The 24,641-nt window shown below is 40.7% G+C and overlaps 1 protein-coding gene across 11 annotated transcripts in view; it reads left to right on the plus strand.

Moving 5' to 3' along the window:
* Positions 1 to 24,641, plus strand: part of arvcfb (ARVCF delta catenin family member b) — a 378,373-nt gene that overhangs the window by 205,749 nt on the left and 147,983 nt on the right. Inside the window, exon 1 of one of the 11 annotated variants that reach the window (XM_049470450.1) lies at positions 20,899 to 21,334. The exons of the other annotated variants lie outside the window; for them this stretch is intronic. Coding sequence (XP_049326407.1) covers positions 21,305 to 21,334 — 30 coding nt within the window. The 5' untranslated portion in view covers positions 20,899 to 21,304. Of the gene's footprint in view, positions 1 to 20,898; positions 21,335 to 24,641 lie in introns of those variants that run through there. 11 annotated transcript variants of the gene reach the window in all.

The raw sequence follows: 24,641 nt of genomic DNA on the forward strand, positions 1-24,641 counted from the left end.
ATTACTCAACTCTATTTATCTTTCTTTCTCTGTCTGTCTATGACTTTGGCATATTCAGTAGTCAGTACTGAAGCATTAAGTTACTTTATTTGTCTCTTTTTCTCTTTCTGTTTTTGCCTTTGGCAAATTCAGTAGTCAGTACTAAATTATTACTGAGCTCCTTGTCTCTCTTTATCTCTCTGTGCATGGCTTTTTCATATTCAGTAGTCAGTAATGAAGCAGTACGATAATCTATTGGTCTCTTTTCATTTCTCTGTTTATGCCTTTGGCATTATCAGTAGTCAGTACTGAAGCATTACTAAACTCTGTTTGTCTCTTTTTATCTCTCTGTTTATGGCTTTGGCATAATCAATAGTCAATACTGAAGCATTAAGATACTTTACTTGTCTCTTTTGCTCTCTCTGTCTATGGCTTTGGCATATTCAGTAGTCAGTACTGAAGCAATATTGAACTCTATTTGTCTCTTTTGCTCTCTCTGTCTATGGCTTTGGCATATTCAGTAGTCAGTACTAAAGCATTACTAAACTCTGTTTATGTCTTTCACTCGCAATGTATTATAGTTCTGTTTAGTAAGCTTTGGCGTGTTCAGTAGTTAGTACTCAAGGGTCATGGAAATCTGCCACACAAGCATCACTGATCTTGTGAGGTGTTATCTTGTGAATGAGATTGAATGCTGGCCAGTGTACTCATGATGACATTTTGTAGATAATATTCTCCATCAATTTTATCGTTCAAAATCGTTCAGTTTTTGAGATGTCATGTGATCACTCTTCCCTCGAAGGGAAGAAACTGCTAAGCTAAATTATATAGGTATAGATGTATGGCTAAAATAATTAAAGTAATAAAATACAAAGAAATACAAAGTAAAACATTCTATTTTCTATTGATTGTTTTATTGCAGTTGAGGATGAGCATTATCTTCATGGAAAACTTAATGGCAAACTTAAAATCTGAACTGGAAAAAAAAATGTCTTGAGTGTCCAGACTGTAAGACGCCTGTACAAATCTGTTTTAATGGATTCAATTAGCAAAAATCAGTTTAGACTTTCAAAAATCAATCTGGATTCGATCTAGATCTTCCAGAAATTGGATTTGGGCACTGAGTCTGAACGCAGCCTAATGTTGTTCTAGTCTCTGCTGGAGCGTCTGGAGCTTCTTGGTTTGCGTACGGAGGGTCTGACAGCACAGAGGCGCCTTATTTAGTTTGACACACGGGGTCCGTATTGGATCTTCCCGCCTGTCTCGTAACTCATGTCCAGTCGTGAGAAGAGGTCGTTTATCAGGGTCCTGTCCTGCAGCGAGTGAAGATGAAAGGGCTGTGCTGAAAGATTCTTCTTCAGGATGAGCTCTCGCAGCGCTGAATGCAGATCCAGACAGAATTGGAGATTTAGTAGGTGTGTAGTAACAGTACCCCCTCATGAAACCCCCCCAATCCCCCCCCCCCACACACACACACACACACACACACACACAGCCGTTGCTCAGCTCTGGACACTTCACTGGATACTAACAACTCACATACGGCTATTTGATCCCTTTGTTTCGGAGCCGCCTCATTGCTCGGCAGAGCCGTTAGAACATCACAGGAATGCTCCTCAGTGCCTCAGTGTGCATAAAGAGACGGATTCCACCAACTTCTCCAAATGTCTGCATAATTAAATGGTTACGAGGTGAACAAGTGTGAAATTCTTCACTGCAGAGAAACTTACCAATTCAGGATTGTTCATAAAGCCTCTATAAGCTCTCAAACAGAAGGTTATTACAGCTGCCTAAAGCCTGAGACACTGTTTACTGTAGCTTTAAAAAGATTTTTGCCCAAACCTGTTTAAAATCCATACATGGTGGAGGGATACATAGGCGTTATACAGCAAAGTAGTCCCTTAAAAGGGACACATTATGGTAACAAACTTACTTTCTGTGTGCTTTTGTATGTAAACTTGGGTCTCGACTGCCCTTATAAACAAAAAATTATCCATCTGTTTTCTGTGAATCAGCTGATGAGTTTTGTGTCAGGAATCATGTCCTTCTATGAGCTGCTTGTTTTGATGGCTCCCTTGTTGTAACCCTGGCACCACCACTCACCCGTCAACCCCCTCCAGAGCCCCACCCACTAGATCCGTTGAAAAAATGCCATTTTGGTTGAGAACCTCAATACACAGGACAGTACACAGCAAGATTAGCCAGCAGACTTCATCTGAGGGAGGAATCTGTACCTACTGTATATGGCAAGTCAGCAGATGATGATGGAGATGTATGTACTTTCAAATAATGAGTTTTGTGCTGCTATCGCAGTTAAGCATGAACTTTTCTTTGCGTAAAAGTGAAAGAGCTCCTAAGCGTGTTCGCACGAAACTTGCATGAACATTTTATGAACATATATAAAAGGCTGAAGGCACATGGTGGTGGTAGCTTCACTGGTTCATTTAGAATGTTAATAAAGTGGCTATATGTTATAGTTTTTAGAAGACTTTTGGGACTAAAATGGATTTGAAAAGTTTGGACACACCTTTTCTTTTCTATTTTTATGACTATTTACATTGTAGATTCTCACTGAAGCATCAACACTATGAATGAACACATGTGGAGTGTTATGTACTTTTATGTACAAAAAAAGGTGAAATAACTAAAAGAAAACATTTTATATTCTAGTTTCTTCAAAACGGCCACCCTTTGCTCTGATTACTGCTTTGCACTCTCGTGGCATCATTCTCTCAATGAGCTTCAAGAAGTGGCCACCTGAAATGAAAAGTTTTCCAACAGTCTTGAAGGAAGGTTCTACAAAGGGTTATTTCAGTGATGCCTTGGAAATATCACTTATGTTACTTTGGTTACTTGTTCTTTTAAAGCTTTCAGATTCTATTTTGCTATACCCTATTAAATTCAGGATGCTAAAAATGTTATTTGAGAGTTCTTTACCAGTTTAAAGACACTTAACACTCTCGGATTTCTCTAAAAAAAGGTTATTTAATGGTTAAAGCAATGTAAAACCAATAAGAGTTTTAAAAAGATGTTTTCACACTAGCTCTTAATTTCCAGTGAAGAACAGACCCTTACAGACGATGCCTCCAGTACAGCCGTTCTCCAGTTTTAGCCCCTGAGTTGCACATTTTCGGCTTCAGCTTCAGAAAGGGCTTTGAAATTCTCTGGCACGGAAACGCATTCCAGCCACTCTGCACTCCTGACCGTTAATCTGCTAACGGCCTCCTCGTGAGAGCCTGCAGAGCTGATGTTCAGCGCCGGAGAGCAGAGCTCTTGTCTCTCGCTCCCCCTGGTGCGTTCCTGTGTGCTTAAAAAAAAGAAAGTACTTGAGTCGATTGGTCTCGACACCCGAGAGTGCCAAGAGTCCCTAAAACAGGAGCAGGACGTGTGACGTTTCAGTGCGTGACTCCTGACCTCCTCGTGCCGGAGATTCCTGAAATGCTCGGGGGTCCGCTCGCACTATACCTGACCCCTCCGACCTGTGACCCCCGCTCTACCCTCTCCCAGCAAAACACCCACATCTTGAAGCATTCCTCCAGGGGGCTAGCACCTGCTTGGCTGATGCTGTTTCGTTGTTGTGAGCGTAGCTTTGTAGTGGCTGTGGGTTTCTGTATTCTGCACAGTTCAGTCGTTAAGATGTCAGCAGTGTTGCTCGGAGGGGTTTAACATAAAAAGATTGATTGTAGAGAAGCTTACTGACTGAATATCTTCTCCACAAGGTTTGTGAGCCAATTCCCAAACTGATTCCTACTCTCAAACCGAGTATCTAGATCACTGAGCTGTACACGTGCTGCGCTCCAAAGCCTAATGCCAGGTTAACACCTCACAATTTTAGCTTAGTTTTTTAGACACCGACAGTTTTTCGTTGATCAACGGCGAAAACTCTGTTTGCAGGCAAATCAGGGATCTCTGGATGCTTGCTCAGTCGTGTGGTCTATACTTTTGAAAGACGCTCGCCAAGCCTGCATCGAGTAATTGCAGACGCAGATGCCTGGCAAATATTTGACATGCTAGATATCTGATCCAGTCGGCAACTGGGAGTCAGGAGCAGTGGCTACATACAGCCAATGGAGAAAGAAAAAAAACATTGGTTCGAACCGCTTCTTCTGCATGATCAGAGCGGTTTATAAAGAGTCTGAGCACTTTCTCTTCCCCTATTTACATAATGAAATGACTGTTAAACTCTAAAGAGAGCCCACAAGTGAGCGAGTGCTCTATGCTCTAAAAAACAGAGGTACGATACGAGTACTTTTTTGTACTCAAAGGTACACTTTTCATAATTGTACCCTCAAAGGTACAATATTGGTCTTTACAGGCTCAGATTTGTTCCCTCTGAAGTACAAAGAAATTTCTAACAGCAATAAGTACAAATTTGTACCATTTAACCAGCCAAAGGGTACATTCAGTATTCTGTATCACTGTACTAATAAACTATATATATTTTAATTGCAAATTTTTTATTTGAAAGCCAGACAATTTTGGATCATCAAGTTTTTGGGCCATATTCAGTTGATTATAATGTTTATAATGTTTATAATCTTTACTGGCACAAAAACACATGGGTACAAAAAAGGACTTTCACTGAAAGGTACTTTTTTGTACCTCATTATAAGATACAGCCCCAGGGACGAGCTTTGTACTCTTTTAAGTACAAATCTGTATTTACTTTTCTTAGTGTGTATGAATGAGGGTAAATGGAGTTAAAAGCTAAAAAAAGTACTAAAAAAGCACAGAAAGGTGAGCTTATCCTGGAGATACAGATAGAGCATGTTAAAAAGGCTTATAGCTTGAGTTCAAAATGATAAAAAATTGTGTTTATGGTGATGAAACTTTTGATATAGTTGAGGACATAAGTACGAATTTTAGTGTAAAAGTAATCAGACATGACGCTTTGTGCATCTTAGCAGAGAAGCTAGACTGTTGACAGGGTGTGAGATAGCAATGAGCATATTGACGCGCCTTGCGCTGGGTTTACGATGGGGCCCTATGTGTAATAAGTAATGCTTATTTTATAACATTTTGCGAAAAAAGAGCATAAAAATAAACTTAAACCTGCCGTTTGTCTGTACTTGTGGAGGGTGAACACTGCAGCATGACTTAAATAACTAAATGAATGATTTAAATGATTTGCACTTTTGAATCAGTGAATCTCTAGTGGTGGTTGTGATTGGGGGGGTCTTATAAAGTATCTATCAGTAGTGTGCAGTGAGGGCCTTCTAACCCTTCAGAGAAGGGGTGACAATAACTGCATGTAAATAATTACATTAATTTTTAATCAGGATATATATATATTATAGCTATTGTAAGTGTATGGACTTTTATGGACTTATTTTATAAATTAACTAAAATAAAAAACAGCAACTGATTCAAAGCATTAGTCTGTGTTTTTTTTTTAGTTGCTACAGGACTCTTATCTGACTGACAGCGATTTTAACCAATCAAAGCTTTTTAAAATGGCTTTTGATCATGTGACTGCTGCCCCTTCTCCTGATTTTGAGAAGGGTGTAGTAATGAATCTATTAGCAAAGTCCTAGGACAATCTAACCAATCAGAATCATGATTTTTACTCCAAGGGCGGGGCCATGGATGTCTAACTCCTTCTCAGCAGCGCTGTGCTGAAGGTGCTGCCTGTTGCTGAGTCATAAACGGAGCTCATGCTGGATTAATTCAATAGTTAGCGTATTATCACAGAATTGCGGCTGTAAATCAGACAGATATTGTGTCATATTATATTAAAAAGCCTTTTTAAAGGCTGCCCTTCAATGTGAAACTAATTCTCACAATAATAGGCCGCCTGACTGGTGAGTTTTTGTGTGTACTTAATGTTTTGGCTGCCCTGGCGTACTGTCGTCATACAAATAAGTGATCCAATTGTTGAATCTATTCTATACTTTTGTAGTTTGTAGCTGTGTTTGTGGGCTGTTGATGTGTATTAAGTTCATATAACTCAGTCAAGACAGAGAATATGTAGTTATTGTAATTTTTATCTGTGTCGCTTGATCAGGGTGGGGGTGTGGCGGGGGTTTGGGGTTCTTGGAGGGGTTTGCAGAAGGGGTACCCACTATATTTACGGCCCACCACTGGTGTATACAGTAGCTGTACATTTACAGGAGGGTACGAGGTCCGCGAGACGCCTCAGACAGGGCAGAGACGAGAGGAAATGTCTCAGATTCAAATCTCCACATCTCCTTCCTCAAACCAACAGGGCTGGGTTTAGATCTCTTCTCGTTCAGAGCAGCCGGCTGCCCAACGGTGCTCAGTTCCTGCTGTCTGAATCAGTCTGCCCAAGTCTGGGTTTAAATTTAAACTCCTCACGCCTCAAGCTTTCCCTCCCTCCCTGCCCGCCAGCGCCACACACACACACACACACACACACACATACACACACACACCCTGCTGGGTTTAGTCGTAGCTCTGTTCCAATACTCCGGGACCTGTCTAGGCCTTTCCCTCATAATAATCAGCTGTGGTTTCTGGATGGGTGGAAAGGAGTCCCGCGTCAGCGTTTAAACGGGTGGCAGCTACATTCCTGCAGGAGAGCTCTGGCCTAGAATTTACATTTCTCTCAGACAGAGGCGCTCGGCTGAGGGTCCAGCCTAGGGCTGAACGATTTTGGAAAATAATCTAATTGCAATTTTTTATCTATAAATTGCGATTGCGATTTAAAATGCGATTTTTTTTAATGTCTTCTCAAGTATTTTTCAACAAACAGAAGCAATAAATCAATCTGTTTAATAATAAACAATGTCAGATTTATTTAAAGCACATAGAACAATAAAGCAAACCAATCGATGCTTTTCCTTTTCACCATTTGTTTTTTTATAGAAAAATAAATAGATAAATAGCATTTCCTTCTCACCAATTTTTTTTATAGAAAAAGCAATAGATGTAAAAAAAAAAACTTACTGCTCTCCAGCTAGTAACATCATAAAAAAATAAAGTGCAGAAAACATAAAGAGAATCTGCTTTAACCAACTGGTTATTTTCTGTATTTGAAGATGCAGCACTGGGCATTGGCATTTTAGCCTTGCAAATACCACACGAGGCTTTGTGGTGTTTTTTTAAATGCTGAAAAAGGTTTGTAGTGTTACCTCGCGCCGTAGCAACAGTAGCAAGGCACGTTTTGCACAGTACCTGACGTTGAGCGGCATCTTCTTTTTTAAACCAAAGTAATTCCACACAACTGATGTGCTGCCCCTCTTTGGTATTAGACTCTCAGTTGTGTCAGCTTCTGTCGAGCCTGAAGCCATCGTGCAACAAGTTAAAGTGCGCTGTGTTGACTTCACTTCTCCACCTCCCTGCCTCCTGCTCGGGTTTGCTCCGCTCGTCCTCGGCTCGGCTCGCTCCCAAGTCACGTGACCAGTCAAATCGCAGCCTGTGCGGTTAGAGAATCTCATTTTAAAATATCGCGAGATCATCGCAAATGCAATTAATCGTTCAGCCCTAGTCCAGCCTGTGAGAAGCGTCAATTTCAGCTCTGGCGAGTGCAGTACCTGAACAGGAAAATGAGATCTGAAAATCTGAATCAGTGTTGCTGTATGTAAATAGAAATTTCAAGGTAACAGTGCTAGAGATTCTATTCTATATTCTGCAGTGTGTATCTGACCCACAAACACTTGATGCAGGTCTGTAATCAAGACCCTTGTCCTCCCAGACTAATTCTAATTCTTAGGCCAAGCATTAGCTTAGCTACCATTACAGTCCTGTTCTAGTCCTGTACAGCTCATATCTTTCAGCTGGAAAACGGACAGTTTGTGAAGAGGTCGTGAACTTGGCTTGAGCTCCAGCTCATCCCAATTAAATCACCTCAAATCACCATCTCAGATTCACTTTGTGTTACTTTTTGTTACTTTTTGTTACGTAATTTCTATACCTACACACAGTTGTATGTTAATGTTGAATTCAAATCATAGTTATAAAATATTATGAACTGGAATGGGGTTGTTTTCGGGTTCAGATTTGTTGCAGTAAGTTCAAATACTCAAAAGCCATAAAGAGCTGCAACGATTAGTCAATTGAATCAAAAATGTCGATTATTTAAAATTGTCGACTACAAATTTCATTGTTGACTTATTGTTAATTTGTTACCGTAGATGGGAGATGGGTGAATGTCTCAACTCACATGGTTACACAGGTCTTCAAAAGTGCCCAAACATAACAGATTTTTCTCACTTATTTTCTTACTAAATAATCTGTACTTTCCACGTTTAAACATCATCAAGACATTTAAATGCCTTTTAAATCTCATGTTTAGCTGTTCCTATGTTTTTAGGGGTGGATGACATGGCAGAAATAATCGTTGACTAATTGACTAATTGACTAATCGAATAATCGAACAAATAATTAGATTAGACTAAATCAGATTAGTCGACTACCAAAATAATTATCATTATTTGCAGCTTGTATCTAGTTATATCTACAGTTCTTCACAGCTTTAATGTGTTGTGGTTGAAGATCATTCTGCCGGGTTGAACATTATAAGAATATGCTCAGAACACAGTCGAACACTTTGGCTATAGAGGCTCTTTTGTAATCTGCGGTTTTGTTTAATATCAATACAGCAAAGGCCAATATTGCGACAACAATTAATTAACAGCATACAGAGCGTCTGTATTTTCTGTATTCTCTGGAGGCTACACACATTTCCCAAGCCCGTTTACTCACATCTGCGTCCTTTTGCGTCAGTCTGAAAAGGGCTTTTTTGACATCCTCCTTGGGGATCGATACTTAAAGGCATGTGGAGCGTGAGGGTCCAGACAGCGTCTGCTGTGAACGCTGCTGCCGCTGCAAACGCCAGTGACCCGGAACGGCTGGCCGAGCGTCAGGGCTGGTGGTGGATGGGAAGGACCCTCGGGTGGGGCGTCTGGAAACAGTCTGCCCAATGAGAGTCATCCAGATTGGGTAGAGGCAGGAGGGTGATGGGGGGATTGGGTGGGGACCAGAGCTCCAGATGTCCTGCTGCTGGTGCAGCTGTGGTGTTGCCCCTATCAGCCAGCATCAGTGAACACTTCTTCTGAATACCAGAATCTGAGACGTGAGGGAAGACAGATCTATTCCATTTGTAGGACCTCTGCTTACTTTGAGTGATGCTTTGATGGAGTAACTGGCTTTACTTCCTCCTTTTGTGTGGGGTTCCCATTTACCCTGAGCTAAAGTTCAGTAGACTGTGCCCATATATAGATGGTTTGGAGAGACATGTCATCTGCTGGTGTTGATCCATCTCAAAAACATTACATTTGGCAGACGCTTTTGTCCGAAGCGACTTACAATAGTGAAGTACAAAAGTAACAGAAGTTAAAGGTAAAAACATCTTTAGATAGGGCCTAAAGGAGGTCAAAGGGAAATAATGTGATAGAGGAGTGAAGGAGGGCAAGAAGGAAATGAGGTTAAGAAGTAGTTAGTTTGTTAGAGGTGTTGGGAGAGTAAGTGCTCTTTGAAGAGCTCAGTCTTCAAGAGTTTATTAAAGATAGTGAGAGATTCTCCTGATCTGGTAGTAGAAGGTAGTTAGTTAGAGGTGTTAGGAGAGTAAGTGCTCTTTGAAGAGCTCTGTCTTCAGGAGTTTATTAAAGATAGTGAGAGATTCTCCTGATCTGGTAGTGGAAGGTAGTTTGTTCCACCATTGGGGAACTCTGTATGAGAACAGTCTGGATTGCTTTGTGTGAATGTTTGGTAAAGCGAGGCGATGTTGATTGGAAAGTCCACATCAGTGGAAAGTACCTACCAAAACTTTTCATAGAAGAGCAACTCCTGGTGAATCAGTGAGAAGGCCTAATGATCATTGATACAACTTGTTTGGAGGAATGTTTTGGAGTCAGATTCCACAGAACATCTTCAGAGGTCTTCTGGAGTCAAAGGCATCCACCACCACACCTCACACACTAATCACACTTGTTATTCTCATCCTGTATCAGTGTTAAATATAAGCTTCTATCTCTCCGCTATGCATTACAGAGGGAATGCCATGCGGTCGTAGCATGCTATCAGCGGGGGCTGTTGCACAACCTTCTCCAGTGACCCATTTGGCAGACCAGTGCTGTGAACGATATAGCTTTCTCATGACCCCAACACACACACACACACACACACACCGACCTCTTCATCGCTCTGCCCAGCTGCTGTCAGACATGAACGCTAATAGCACTCAGTGAAGCGCATCTATATGGAGCGTTATTTATTGACCAGTACATGTTTATACTGTATGTTCATGAATCCCACACTGCATCCTGTACATTCAACTTTTACAATATATAAAAAACATAAAATGATTCTAAAACTATGTTCAGCCTGTTTCACTTATAAATGGACTTTAGAAAATTCTAAACTGCCTGATAAAACTATAGGAAACCAACAATGATGATCTAATATTGATCTATACGTCTACAGTTCTACTTTCTACCTTCTCATGTCCAGTATAGTGTCAGTGTCTAGTTTATGGCCTGTATATGCTATAAACTGTATGTTTGAGTAAAACGAACATCGTTGTTTTATTCTATAAACTACGGACAACATTTCTCCCAAATTTCAAATAAAAATATTCTCATTTAGAGCATTTATTTTGCACAAAAAAAGAGAAATGGCTGAAATAACAAAAAAGATGCAGAGATTCAGAAATCAATATTGGGTGGAATAGCCCAGGTGGTTTTTATTCACAGTTTAAAGCATGCATCTTGGCATCATGTTCTCCTCCACCAGTCTTACACGCTGCTTTTGGATAACTTTATGCTGCTTTACTCCTGGTGCAAAAATTCAAGCAGTTCAGTTTGGTGGTTTGATGGTTTGTGATCATCCATCTTCCTCTTGATTACATTCCAGTGGTTTTCAATTTGGTAAAATGAAGGAAAAACATCATCATTAAGTGGTCTCCTTTTTCCATTTTGGAGCATTTCTATTGGTCCATTCATTGTGATGTAAAGATGATTAGCCAGATTCACATAATGTCAGATTTTGGACTACTGGACAGCGTTGTTCTAAAACAGCAGCAGTTGATGATAATTTGGTTAAAGGATTGTGGCCTTTGATTGGTAGTGATTGTCTTATGTGTGTGAGCTGTAGAGTTAATGTGAAATAAATATGAGCCACATGAGGTACAGCATTGGAGATAATGGTTTGTGTGTGTGTATGTGTGTATGTGTGTGTGTGTGTGTGTGTGTGTGTGTGTTATGCTGTCTATATAGCTGTGTGTGTGATTCAGTGAAGCTGTTTGAATGAATCACATTGGTGTGTTGTGCAGGTCAAGCTTGTGCTTAGCGGGATGCTAATGAGGTCATCTCTCACATGTATCTCTATCTGTCTCTCTCTCTCTCTCTCTCTCTCTCTCTCACACACACACACACACACACACACTCTCTCAGAGGGAGAGTGGTGTTGTGTGTCTGGCAGGGGGAGGAATTGCTCTGTTTTGGTGAAAATGAATCCTTTGCTGTCCTGTATGAGGTAGACCCCTGCTCCCTTCACACACACACGAACACACACACACACCTCTGGCAGTATCTCTTGTGTGAAAGCAGGTGAAAAATGTGTTGCTTCAGATTGTGCCGATAGCTCTGGAGCAGCAGTCGAGGCTAACAAAGACAGCAAAGGTTCTGGTGGTGTGTGTGTGTGTGTGTGTGTGTGTGTGTGTGTGTGTGTGACAACAGGGCAGGATTAGCAGAACTGTGGTGTTATCAGAGATTGCCTGTGCTCGTAGCAATGGGAGAGCTGCATTGCTTTTGTATTGAAAAGAGAGAAAGTGAGATAATACTGCATTTTTTTTTACAGTTTTTTGGTGTGGAAAATGCACAAAAAAGCATTGTTTCCAATGTTTACTTTGACTTTTATCTGATTATGTTAACATATGTCCTTGTTTTGCATTGTCTTGTTTAAAAATCCACAAAGAGTCCTCTACGATTTTAATGTACATTTATATATTAATGCTAAATGCTGCTAAATGGTACAAGTCAAGACCCTGAAAAAATAAATAAAGTTAAACTTGGATGGATGGATGGATGGATGGATGGATGGATGGTAAATGGATGGATGGATGAGCCAATAGCGCGCAGCATACTCTCAACCGGAAACAACCGTCCATCTGGAGGACTGCACCCAGCACTACAGCATCTACCCAGGACAGGTATGCCAATCCATATCTGGGCACAGTCATACATATATTTACACACACTTACACACACACACAAACTTACATACATACCACACACATACCCATATTCAACGTAGTATTACATTTTTTTCTGGTCAGTGGTTACCTGATCTCCAGGTAAATTGGGAGGACTGTGGGGGGAAAACCCACACAGACAAGGAGAGAACATGGAAACTCCACCCAGATAGGGACTTGAACCCAAGACCCCAGTTCTGGGAGGCTAATGTGCTAACCACTAAGCCACCATGCTGCTCAGTGGGTTTATGATTCAGTATATTCACAATATATTTCTTTACTGTAAGCAAAGTGATATACTGCCATTGTTTTAATCAATTTAAATTACAGTATAAAAACACACAACTGTATTCATAAAATCTGAGTAAAAAAAGGAAACAATTACTTTTTTATCCAATCAGAACACTCATCTGAAGACATAATTAAACACTGCAGGCTAGTGGGCGGAGCTTAAACACGACACAACACAAAATAAACCACAGTCTTACAATCTTACACCCATCTTTACATATAAAGTAATTAATAAAAATCATTTTCCAGCAGGATTTGGCACTCTGCCCACACTGCCAAGCACCAATCGGTCTTATACAGTATAATATTCTAATTTTCTGAGACACTGATTTTTGTGTTTTAATTGGCTGTAAGTCATAATCATTATTAATAAAATAAATAAACGTTTAAAATAGATCACTCTGTGTGTTTAATACATCTATAAAATATATATGAGTTTCACATTTTGAGCTGAATTACTAAAATAAAGTATTTTTTTTAATGGTATTGTAATTTTTTTAGATTAACCAGTATGTGTAACTTTGTTTATTTGTGGGTGTTTAAGGCTTTGGATGGCCACTGGTTGTTGTTTTTGTGTAATGTTAGGATGTATCTGTGTATGGTACAGTATGTAATGAGGAGGAGAAGAAGGTACAGTATTGTGTTTACACCTGTTTTATTGTTTCCTAGGTGTGTGTGGTGTGTGTGGTAGTGTGTGTGTGGTAAGGAGACAGGGAGCTGAGTGTGTGATTTTTATTCTCTGCCATGGAAACTGGGAGACAAAGAACTTTGGTCAGAGCAAAATGATTAATGGCATACAAACACAGACACACACAGACACACACACGCTGCTGGAAGCTGGCAAACAGTGCGCTACTGTGTTTGCTTTTCCGTTAGTGAAGACAGTGGCAGTGTCTTTTACCACACACACACACACACACACACACACACACACACAAACACATTCTCACACACACAGCTTTGTTTCTATTGTCCGGATATGAGATACACCAGCAGCTTTCCAGGCATATAGGGGGGAAAAGTGTCAGATTTCAGTTATATTTACAGGGAAGATACAAGTTGTAAGGAATAAAATATATATATATATATATATATATATAAATATTTATAAATAAATAATTCAAACTTTAGACTGATATGGGGAAACTCTTGGTTATATTTATCATATAGAGTAGTGTGTATTATATATAGGTGTAACACTGCAGCATGACATGACAACAGACATCTCAGCATGTAGATGTAGTTGTAGAGGTTCCTAATGGTGTCGTGATAATCTTTCCTACGAAGTATTGTCTCACAGTTCCTGGTAGAGCTGCATGATATATTGTTTAGTAGAAGTAGATACACAGCGCTGTCTCTGTGTCTGTGTGAGTGACAGGCTGCTACTGCCTGAGAAGCCCGAGAGGGAGGGGGGAGCACAAGAGAGGGGGGAGCAGGAGTAAACATGAGGTAACCGCATGGCCTCCATCATCCACATGGTTGGGCACATGCTTGTAAACGTGAGCATGTGTGGAAAGCTGTGCAGAGCTCAGTCCAGCACAGTTTTGTTTCCAGATATTTTCAGTTACAGCTGAATTCACTCTTTTAATCCCAGAAAAACATATTATAAAATGTATTTACCTGTTAAAAAGCCATTGAAATGCCTGATTTAAGGGCCGATTACGGTTGTTTTGCTGTTTTCCTTGACAATGACTCTTGAGCTCTTGATCAGACCTGATGCGTGGGTGGGGGCGGGGCTGGTGACATCATAAGACCTGCATTGTTTACACACATTTGCAATGTAATTTTTTTTCCTTTCATTGGTAATAGTACCGCATTAAAGCATAGGAGCTCCACTGACTGATTAAAACTCTGTCAACAGTCATTCTTATGATACCAAACACAAAGGCACACCCTAAATCCAGCTGACAGCTCGCCTACAGACCACTAACATAGGGCCCTAGGTGTCTGTCTGTCTGTATGTCTGTCTATAGGAAGGAACTTTGATACTTCCAAAACTAAAAAAAAATTGGACAATGTGACTAAGGGCAGCTTAAAGATTTCTAAACCATTAGAAGATATGTTTGATGTGTTTGATGTGTGCTCTATTTATGACTTCTATATACTTGCCCCGGTTGACACAGTATCAGATCTTTGCCCTTTGAAACTCGTTACTTTGCCACCATTGGCCTTCCAGGATCGATTAAGAGCAAGTTCATTCCGCCCAGCCCCCTTCACTTCCCCTTCACTTCTCCTTCACTTCCTCTGCCTCTGCTTTCATTCAGAGAGCCTTTCAACAGAACTGGGGCTCCAGGGACAGTTATGTATTGAACATACCATCCACCCCCCTCCGGTTCCACCAGCTGGGCCAAGAGGCCTCGAGGGGGGAGTCCACGTTCTGCAGAGCTCCTCGACCTGACGTCAGCCGTATTGTCCGGGTCAGACCAAGCATATGGCTTTAGGGTCAGAAATGGTTTAGTGTGGCTCGTGCCCTTTTCCGGCTGGTTAAGTCTGAAAATTTCCTCAGGCCAGTTGTTTCATGCGTAAAGGTTTTTTGGGAAATTGCACACATTCTGCTTTTTAATTACATTTCAGCACTTTTTTTTATTTAGTTTAGCACTTTTCGAACTTAGCAGCAAAATTAGCTTCAAGACTAGAAAGCTTGGCAGCAAGAATGTCTTGGCTGATCTACTACCTTGCATGTAGGAGGGCAGTTGATTCAGTTGATTCATTTTGAGCTGTACCTAATCTATTGCTCCAACCACTTCAACAGCAATGGCAGAACTGGTCTCAGGTCAGTGAGACCGTCTTAGGTCATGTGGTGGGATTATTGATGTCCTCTGACAGCTCCCTAATGCCAGCGGCCGTGACGGATTAGCGCAGACAGTTGGACTGGTGCTAATGCAGCTTTCTCAGATTGCTCTCTCTTTCCATATTGCAGTAGAGGTCAGCGTGTTCAGAATGGTTTCTCTATTTTAAGCTGTTCTTTTTATGTGGAACTGATTGTGTTTGCCCACCCAATAGCTGGCGATGAACTTGCTGAGTAAAAGCAATTAGCTGCTTTGTTTCCTTTGTTTAAGCCAGTTGAAGATGTGTCCACTTGCCTTAGTGACTGTCAGTCCAGTCAGGAAAGGAATGCACCAGTTATTAATTAAGGAATAGCACCAGTTTCCTGAGCCCAGATTTACAGGGGTTTACAGGGGCTGAAACACCTGTCATTTTAATGTGGGAGGTTTCATGGATAAATTGGAGCAGCCTGGTGGCCAATCTTCATTAATTGCACATTGCACCAGTAAGAGCGTGTAGAGTGTGAAGATTCAATTAGCAGGGTAAGAGCACAGTTCTGCTCAAAATATTTTACACAATGCACACAACATTATGGGAGACATGGTGCACGTCTTGCTGGAGCATCTGTGACCAAGACAGCAAGTCTTTGTGATGTATCAAGAGCCACGGTATCCAGGGTAATGTCAGCGAGATACCACCAAGAAGAACCAACCACATCCAACAGGATTGACTGTGGACACTGTAAGAGGAAGCTGTCTGAAAGGGATGTTCGGGTGCTAACCCGGATTGTATCCAAAAAACATAAGACCACGGCTGATCAAATCACGCAGAATTCAACGTGCACCTCAACTCTCCTGTTTCCAGCCCAGATGAGGTAGCGTAAGCCTTCAGGAGTGAGTGCAGGTAGGAAGGAGCTGTTCTGTCATCACCTTGTAGGCGATTGTAAGAGTTTTGAATGTTATGCGAGCATAAACTGGGAGCCAATGGAGCTCAACTTTTAACTCTACCGAGAGAACCCTACCGAGAAGCTAATGCACACTGAGGTAATGCACATCCAATTATCTGAAACTAATGCAAATCAACAAACATGTAAGATTATGCTCTTGGTTGCCAATCATTTCTAAGAATCATTTCATGTCATCCTTGCCAAAAAAACTTAAAAATAAAGACTCTGGACTTCTAAACTCTCCAACTCTCTAGATCATTGAGCCACATTGACGAGGAGCTATCAACCTCCATTTATATGTGTGTGTGAGAGAAAGATTCCCCTCTAGCTTTTTCAGACAATGGGGCTCATTACAGGAAGTGGAGGTCCAGAGAGCACATTGCACATTCTCAGCTAATGGAAGTTGACAGGGGGCCATTGGCCTAACCACGCAACGCTACCTCCATTCTCTTCCCACTCTTCTCTCCAAGCTTTCCCCATCTCATCCCAGCAGCGGCATGCTCTAATAAATGCCAAGAGTCCTGCCAAAACATCGGGAGTTCTGCAAGTATGCCAAACCTGCCAAGGAATCTTGAGTTATGAAGCTCAAAAAGTGTTTCTTTCTTTGTTTCCACTTCGCCAAATCAACTACAGAGCAACAATAGAGGCGTCCAGTTCCGAGGGGGGTGTGAGCTGTCATCTGCCATTAGCCTTCTATTGCTCATCTCACCTCCCTTTTCTTTCTGCCGTAACGTATGAACGGTCCGTTCCCACCAGGACCTGTCAGTGAACAAAAGCTCGAGGCACGACTTCAACATTCCTTAAAGCACTGTTGAATTGTCTAATGAAGCTCAATTGCCTGTTGCGCTCTGGCTTTCTAAATGTCTCTCATTCTTCTGTCCTTTTCTCTGCATTATAGCAATAATTCTATTGGAAATTGGACACAGTTTTGCTTAATGCAGTCAGAAAGCTAAGACTGCATCTTTCTAATATGCTTTCTTACTTACCTTGTTTGGCCCAGATTTTCAGTTTGTTCCAAAAATAGCTGAATAAAAAGGCGTGGTGTTGATCTGGCCATCATGGTCTGGTTTCTTCGCCATGTGAAAGCGCTTTTCTTGATACTTCAGACTTTCCGACCAATAATCGTAAGTTGTCACAGGGAGACTCTGCCTATGTAGCAGATGTTGGCAAGATTAAAGTTATTTAAAGTTATTTAATGTACTGGTCACTAAATTGCAATATGAAACCAAGACTAACCAGAGTGAATGTACAAATACCAACATTGTGTATCCAACGAAGACTCTGGTCTAAACTTTCAGGGATGAAAACACAAGTTTTCTACTGAAACTATAGTGTTTGCTAAGTGTGGATCACGCCTAAGAGAAGTAGAGAAAGAAGAAAAAGGGGAACTCTGGGAATTTGGGAAATCGCCTGGAGTTCTGAACTGTGTGCTGAAATAGCGTGCAGTTATATCTCCCCATTTTATTTAATATAGGAAGTGGTAGAGTAGAAGAAGGGGGTTGTTGGGGAGGAGGTGGGTTGCGAACTTTCGTCACAAAAGGTAGATAGTTAGAGCAGGTATTTATAGAGTGGTTGATTGATAGGGGGTGGAGTTAGAGCGTGGAGTTTGGGCGTGGTCCTTCTCCCAAACTTTTGTTATTACATAACATCATTTAATATAGCTTACTGTGTTTTTCGCTATATAAGGCACACAATGCTTTAATTTTCCCAAACATTGACAGTGCACCTTATGTATGAATTCTCAGGTTGTAAGGAACAGTAAAGCCACTCTCCTGAAGTATTTGAAGCTTTATACAGGGGTTTCAGTGAAATTTCTTCAGCACTAAGGCTGGAGCAGCATTAGCATTAACTGCTAAACGCAGCTCTTTCGCCATTCAGAAGTGAGTATATCAGACTGTAACCTGCTCATTTACCGTGTTAAAACAAGCTGGCTTACCACAACATTTAGAATATATCAGTGTAGCACTGTCGAGCGGCTTTTACTAGCGATAAGCACTGATGCTAACTGTGACTAGCACTGCTGCTAACCTCATTAAAATACTGGAAATCGAAGCATACTGTAAATGAACACAGGCACTTTACTCACCCAAATAAACAGTTTTTAGGAGAGACATCTGCGAAGATTACTGTGCCACAGCCGTGTCCCTGTTTCTTGTTGTAACTTGTTTCTTAAAATGTGCTATGTGTATTATCTGGTGCACCCATAGACTGTGTTTAGCTGGACAGAGCAGAGCATCGTCTCTCAAAATTGAAGCCTCACCACAGGTTGGGCGCCCCCTGCTGTTCAGTTTCAGAAAGCTGTGTAACCCCACCCATCCCCATAGGTTTCAATGGCGAAACAGACAACTTTCAATCATGTTTTTCTTTTCTAATATACTGTAATTCTACCTCCATTATTTAAATGCAACAGCTAGTGTAACCTCTGCTTATATTGTCAATTTTTTATATCCCCACAGAATTCGTTTTTTAAAACGTTATTCAACTCTATTCAAAAAAGGTGTGATTATTGTAAAAGTGCTGGTTATGGGCGGGGCCAATAACAGACCGTCAGCTCCGCTCCGCTCTGCAGCCTGTGACCTCGAGGCAGCCCTCAGGGGCGGGGTTATTCAAATGAGTAGGCGGTCTCTCCACAGTCTTTCTCCCTCCTCTGGTCTCTACTGCGCTCTACAGACTCGGGTTTCAGGATCGCCAACATGGAGGAAAATTTTTGGCTTCATTTTCATTGAATGAATGGAAACGGCGACACGGCGTCCATCTTTTTTACAGTCTCTGGGTGCACCTTGTTTGTAAAAATAGACCAGAAAATAGACATTTATTGATAGTGCACTTTATAATACGGTTGGGAAAAAAAAGTACCCATTAGCTTTACATAACCTCCACTCTTACCAGTTGGTAAATAATCTTTAAAAAATGTTGTTTGATATTTCTGACCATATTTGTCTGTTTGTTTTTGGGCGTTTTAAACTAAGATCATGATGAAATTCTCCCTTCAGCCTGGATGTTTTGGGGAGCGAGCGAGCGAGCCGGTGCCTCCCGCAGATAAAAGTTCTCAGCTTCTACGTAAGACCAGGAAACCTCAGGATAAAAAGAAAACTTTTGCTTTTTTAATTGGCGTCAACAGGACCCCCGGTGCCTCCCCCTTCTTTTGAGCTCCATCTTTATCTAACGAGTTCCCATATTTCTCAGGCGTGGGAATCAACTTCTGTGACCTTTAGATTACTCTTAGTACTTCATTAGCCTGATCTTTCCTTTCAAAATCTCGTGAAAGTTTATTTTCTTTCAATGGGTAATTTTTTTATTTCATGTCCCACCTTAATCTTGCTCTTGTCCTCTTGTGAGTTACGCACACTCTACATGTAGTTAAACATAAACATAAATTGATTAAAAGGTAATGCGTCAGATTTTTAAAAATGTTTTCTTGTTGAATAATCAATGGTTCTGGCATTACGACAAGAATGATCTTAATAGATTTGGGCCAAAAGGTGAGGGAAGTTTTTGGAGATGATAGAATTGCATGACATTCAGAAATATATTATCATGTTAATCATTTTTATATGTAACCGATTGTCCTTAATAAATTAGACGAAGTCAATAAATATAAAGCACAAAATGAATGTCAATAAAGATGTTAAATATGGAAAGGGGTCAAATTGGCCCCAAAGATAATAGTAGAAGGAGGATTAGGGTTGTGGTGAACCGTTTCAAAGGAGGGAGAAAATTGGGTACCACTTTAAAATAAGACTACCACTATAAAGGGTTTATAAATGGTTTACAATTAGTTTATTAATGGTTACTAATTAGATTGTAAATGCCTTAAGAATCTTTAATAATCAGTTATAACACATACAGTACATAGAAAGGGCAACAATGACTTCTTGTTTGCCAAATAGTGAACCCACAGCCATCTATATTGTTGCCCTTTCTACGTGTTCTATGTGTTATAACTGATTAATATTGATTTTTAAGGCCTTTACAACCTAATTAGTAACCATTAATAAACTAATTGTAAATATAAAGGTAGTCTTAATTTAAAGTGGTACTGAAAATTGTTATAAAAATATTATATAAGAATAATTGATACTTTTGACAGTGTTGGCAGTGTGCCAAGTCCTGCTGGAAAATGAAATCCGCATCTCCATAAAAGTTGTCAGTAGCGGATGGAAAAAGCATAAAGTGCTGTAAGATGACTTTTTAGACTTGATAATAAAACACAGTGGATCAACACCAGCAGATGACAGACATGTCTCTCTAAACCATCACTGATTGGTGGAAACTTCACACTAGACCTCGAGCAGTTTGGACTGTGGGTCTCTCCACTCTTCCTCCAGACTCTGATCCCTTGATTTACTTTAAATGGAATGTAAAATTTACTGATGATCAGTGATGGTTTGGAGAGACATGTCATCTGCTGGTGTTGATCCACTGTGTGCAATGCTTGCTTGTGAGCATCATTTCACAGGAAGCGTGCAGAATCCTTAATGGATCATGTTTTTAAAGTATGAGGTTCAATAAAACAGGGTTTGAGTCAAAGTTGCCCTGACCTTCCTAGAAGAGTTAACAGAACAGAAGTTGTTGGTGCAGCCCTCTTCTCTTTGCCCCACTTCAGCGAGGCTCAGAAGGCCTTAATCCACTAAGACTGCTCTCAGCCACTCCCACTCTGCCACTGTGTTGGGGGAGGGAGGTGGGAGAGAGGGAGATACACGAGCCGCCGCGATAGGTCCAACTCGATGAGCTCCAACTCGAAAAGGTCTTAAAGACTGCAGATCCCTCAAAATTGCTCGCTTGACATTCACATAGACGCGGTCTTATCCTCTCTCTCTCTTTTTTCCTCCCTCTCTAACTCAATCATTCTCTTTTACACCACACAGCAAGATGCCGCTCGCCACTAATTGAGGTCGTTCACTCTGGCAACTGAATCGTGAAAAGGGAAGTGTGTGAATGCTCTCTTGTTCACTGCTCGGTCTACACTGGCTAGGTAATTACCTCTGAGTTTGGAGTTTCCGGAGTCTCTCCTCTCCTCTCCTCTCTCCTCAGTCTCAGTTCATACCATTGGATCTTACCACAGCCAAGCACGGGAGACACCTAGAGAAAAGTCCACACCTACAAGCCAGACTAAAGTTCCCAGCAACTTCAGGTTGGATCAGATCGGACCCAGGCCTAATGCTCTTGCCATGGAGGTGGTTCGCAGATTTCTTGTTAAGGTACTGAATCAGGGTGGATTTTACTCTCAGACCTGTGGTTTGGTAACGGTCGTCCCTTTCCCTACTGTACTGTCTGTACTGTTTTAAATGTGTACTTGTAATTGCAATTTTAAGGCTGCAGGCTTTTTTATGCTGTTCTTAGATGGCCCTGTTTCCCACTTATATTTATCTTATATTCACAGGGTCTTTTTGTTCAGGTTGTTTGGCGTCACAAACAGGATCTTGAGAAGCTTTGTGCACAAAACCTCTCAAGCTCAAGTGTGCTGGTTTAGGTTATCTGGTAAATGGATAACGGATATTAGCTTGTTAAGAAGCTTTTATTGTAGACGTGGAAATGAACATTTTTGGCCCACTGAAAACACTAAAAAAGGACAAAATGAAGCACATAGCTAAAGGTTGAATACTAAATGCCAAGCACTTTTTTTTTTGCAGGTCTGACACATTTTTCACCGCTGCTTTAATCAAATAGTTTAGAATTTACTTTAGTTTTGCTTTTTGAAGACAAAAAAATATCACTTTTAATGTTTTTCCATCCCAACACAAGTACAAACAGAGCATTATATTTTTCAATATAAATAACAGAAAGTGCCCATTATTTTTGGCCAAATAATTTCACTTGTTGATTATTTACTGCAATCTTTAAAAAAGAGTTCTAGATGTAAGCAAATACCTATAACAGTTTACTGCTGATTTTTGGTGACATTTGGTGACGCTGCAGAGCACAAACCCAACTTTCAACTCAACAATAAACAGAATAAAGAATAAAATAACATTATTGTTCCTTTAAATGATCTGCTGCTGGTGTATCTTCACAGTGTGAACACACAGCTCAGTATCTGTCTCTGCTGAGACGCACAAAAGCGCTGCACTGTTAAAATATGAAAGCGCCAAAGTCAGAGCTCACCTGCTTCTTAAAGGGAATGATGACTGACTCGTTGATTGGTTTATTGTCTGGTTACGCCCAAAATTAACCACACCCATGATTAATTAAGATAAATAGTACATGTTTTTTGCACATCAGCTGGATCTGATTTGACGGAGCGCTATAGATCACTAAAATAATATTACACTAATTTCAGTAGCACGTTAATTCAGCACTTTCCCATTCAGCTGTTTGGAACTTTTTTAAATGTTTTTTAAGACATTAAGTGCTCTTCAATGCTTTTTTTTTCCTTTTCTCATGCTACACTCCATCCAAGTGCATATTTACTGCAAATCTACGCTCTCTCTGGTAACGTCTTTAAACATGTACGCTCGTGAATTCATTGTGGAAGTAAAGGGAATGCTAATGCTGTTTTTTCCTCGCTGTTCGCTGTTAAAGCCATGTAGTCATTAAACATGCATTTATTTATTTATGCCATTTGCGTGTAATCATCTTGATGCGAGAGCAGCATACACACGCTGAACTCTCGCCATGAAAGACTCATCTTATTCCTTTGATTAGGAAGAGTGTGTGTGTGTGTGTGTGTGTGTGGAGTAATTGCAGCTGGAACTGAATTTCAGAAGAGCTAATGAGGATGAATTATGTATGGAGATAAAGCGGGAGGGTTTTTATGGTTGCACCTCTCGCGAGGTGCCGGAAGTCTCATCAGGCCCGGCGCGACTCTGAATTAAGTAGTGGCAGCTGTCGGGAGAGGACAGGGAGGCTGGCGCTGCAGGTCGGCTCGTGCCGCTCGGGGAAAGTTGCCCTTTTCGGGCTGAACCGAAACCACAGCCGTGATTTATTTTTTGCTGGTAGGCAACTTTAACTAACACGGCTCAGTGAGGGAGCATCACATTAACTCATACTGTTCAGGGCTTAATGTGTGCAGCTGCTCTCAACCGTTTGTTGTTGGCTAACAGCATTGCAAGGCAGTTGTTGTTTTTTTACACAGTATTTAATAACAGTTTTTCAGTCTTTGCAATGTCACATGTTACTTTACAACATGTGTAATGATCTGCTAAGTGCAGTTCAGCCACTGATCTAAAGTCTTAGAGTCTCTGTAAAACACAAAATCCACCGGAGATCCTATTTAAACCTATAGTTACACACAGAGGTGGATAGTCCAGGTACAGAAAGTAAAAATCTACCTCGGGGTGGATTTTTACTTTTAACTAGTGTAAACAGAACTGTTCTAAACATACTGTACACCTAGCTATCTCAATTGTACTTTGCTGTTGGTTTTTTATAGACGAATTCTAACCATTTGTTCCTTAGCTCTGAGTTACTGGGTACAGCATATAAAGCTGATGTGATTTTTGCACAGAAATTTGCTGTTTCTAAAGCTGTTAGCTCCTATGGAAGGAAGGAGACCTTTAAAGAGCGACTCAACTTCCTGTAATTGATCTAAAAATCCAATCCAGAGAAGTGTTTCACTCTGCAGACGATCCAGACAGAGAAGACCTCTTTTTTTGGGCTGACCAAACTCTGGTTCTTTGGTCCAGACCTGGGTTTGAAGCTCCTTTTACACCTGCCAGTCCTGACAAATCCAGGAGCATCTCAAAAAAATTGAATATAATTGAAAAGTTACTTTTTATTTTAGTAAAACAGTTTAAAATGCGAAACTAATATTTTATATAGATGTATTAAACACAGAGTGATCTATTTTAAGCCTTTATTTCTTTTGGCTTACAGCCAGTGAAAACCTAAAATCAGTGTTTAATCAGAAAATTAGAATATTATATAAGACCAATTGGTACTTTTGGCAGTGTGGGCAGTGTGCCAAATCCTGCTGGAAAATGAAATCCACATCTGTTTGGATGTGTTTGTGAGTCTCAGGAGTGTGTGAGGTCACTCCAGGGCTACTGAACGTACAGACTCGGGGTCTTCTCTGGTAGTTGCAGCCCTCTGTGTGTGTGTGTGTGTGTGTGTGTGTTTGTGCTGTCAGTGCTGCTGAACTGTAGCAGACACGCTGTCAGTTTCCCCCGCAGCCTAATTAGATCCTGTCTTCCTCTTCCTCTCCCTCACACACACTCATTCCCTCTGTTCTCATTATCCTGGATCTGCTGCTACAGACGCTGCAGACGTCAGGTTTATTAGTTTAATAGGTCACTTCACTCCTTGGCCATTTTATCAGAAATATCAATAATGCTGCTGAACTCTGTAGATGTGCTATTACTCACTATAGCTTGTCTGATCTGAATAATGCATCAGCACCTCTCTGCTCCGTCTACCAATAGAAACAGACCGGGTATAGATATTAAAACTGATAATAATAAATCTGGTATACTACTATTAAAAATAAATATGGTATATTTTGATTAAGGATATGGTTAAATACAGTTTTCACATCTTATCACAGCTGTCATTAATCTACTTTAACCCATA

This window comes from Astyanax mexicanus, chromosome 22 (assembly GCF_023375975.1).
Source record: "Astyanax mexicanus isolate ESR-SI-001 chromosome 22, AstMex3_surface, whole genome shotgun sequence".
Classification (NCBI taxonomy): Eukaryota; Metazoa; Chordata; class Actinopteri; order Characiformes; family Acestrorhamphidae; genus Astyanax; species Astyanax mexicanus.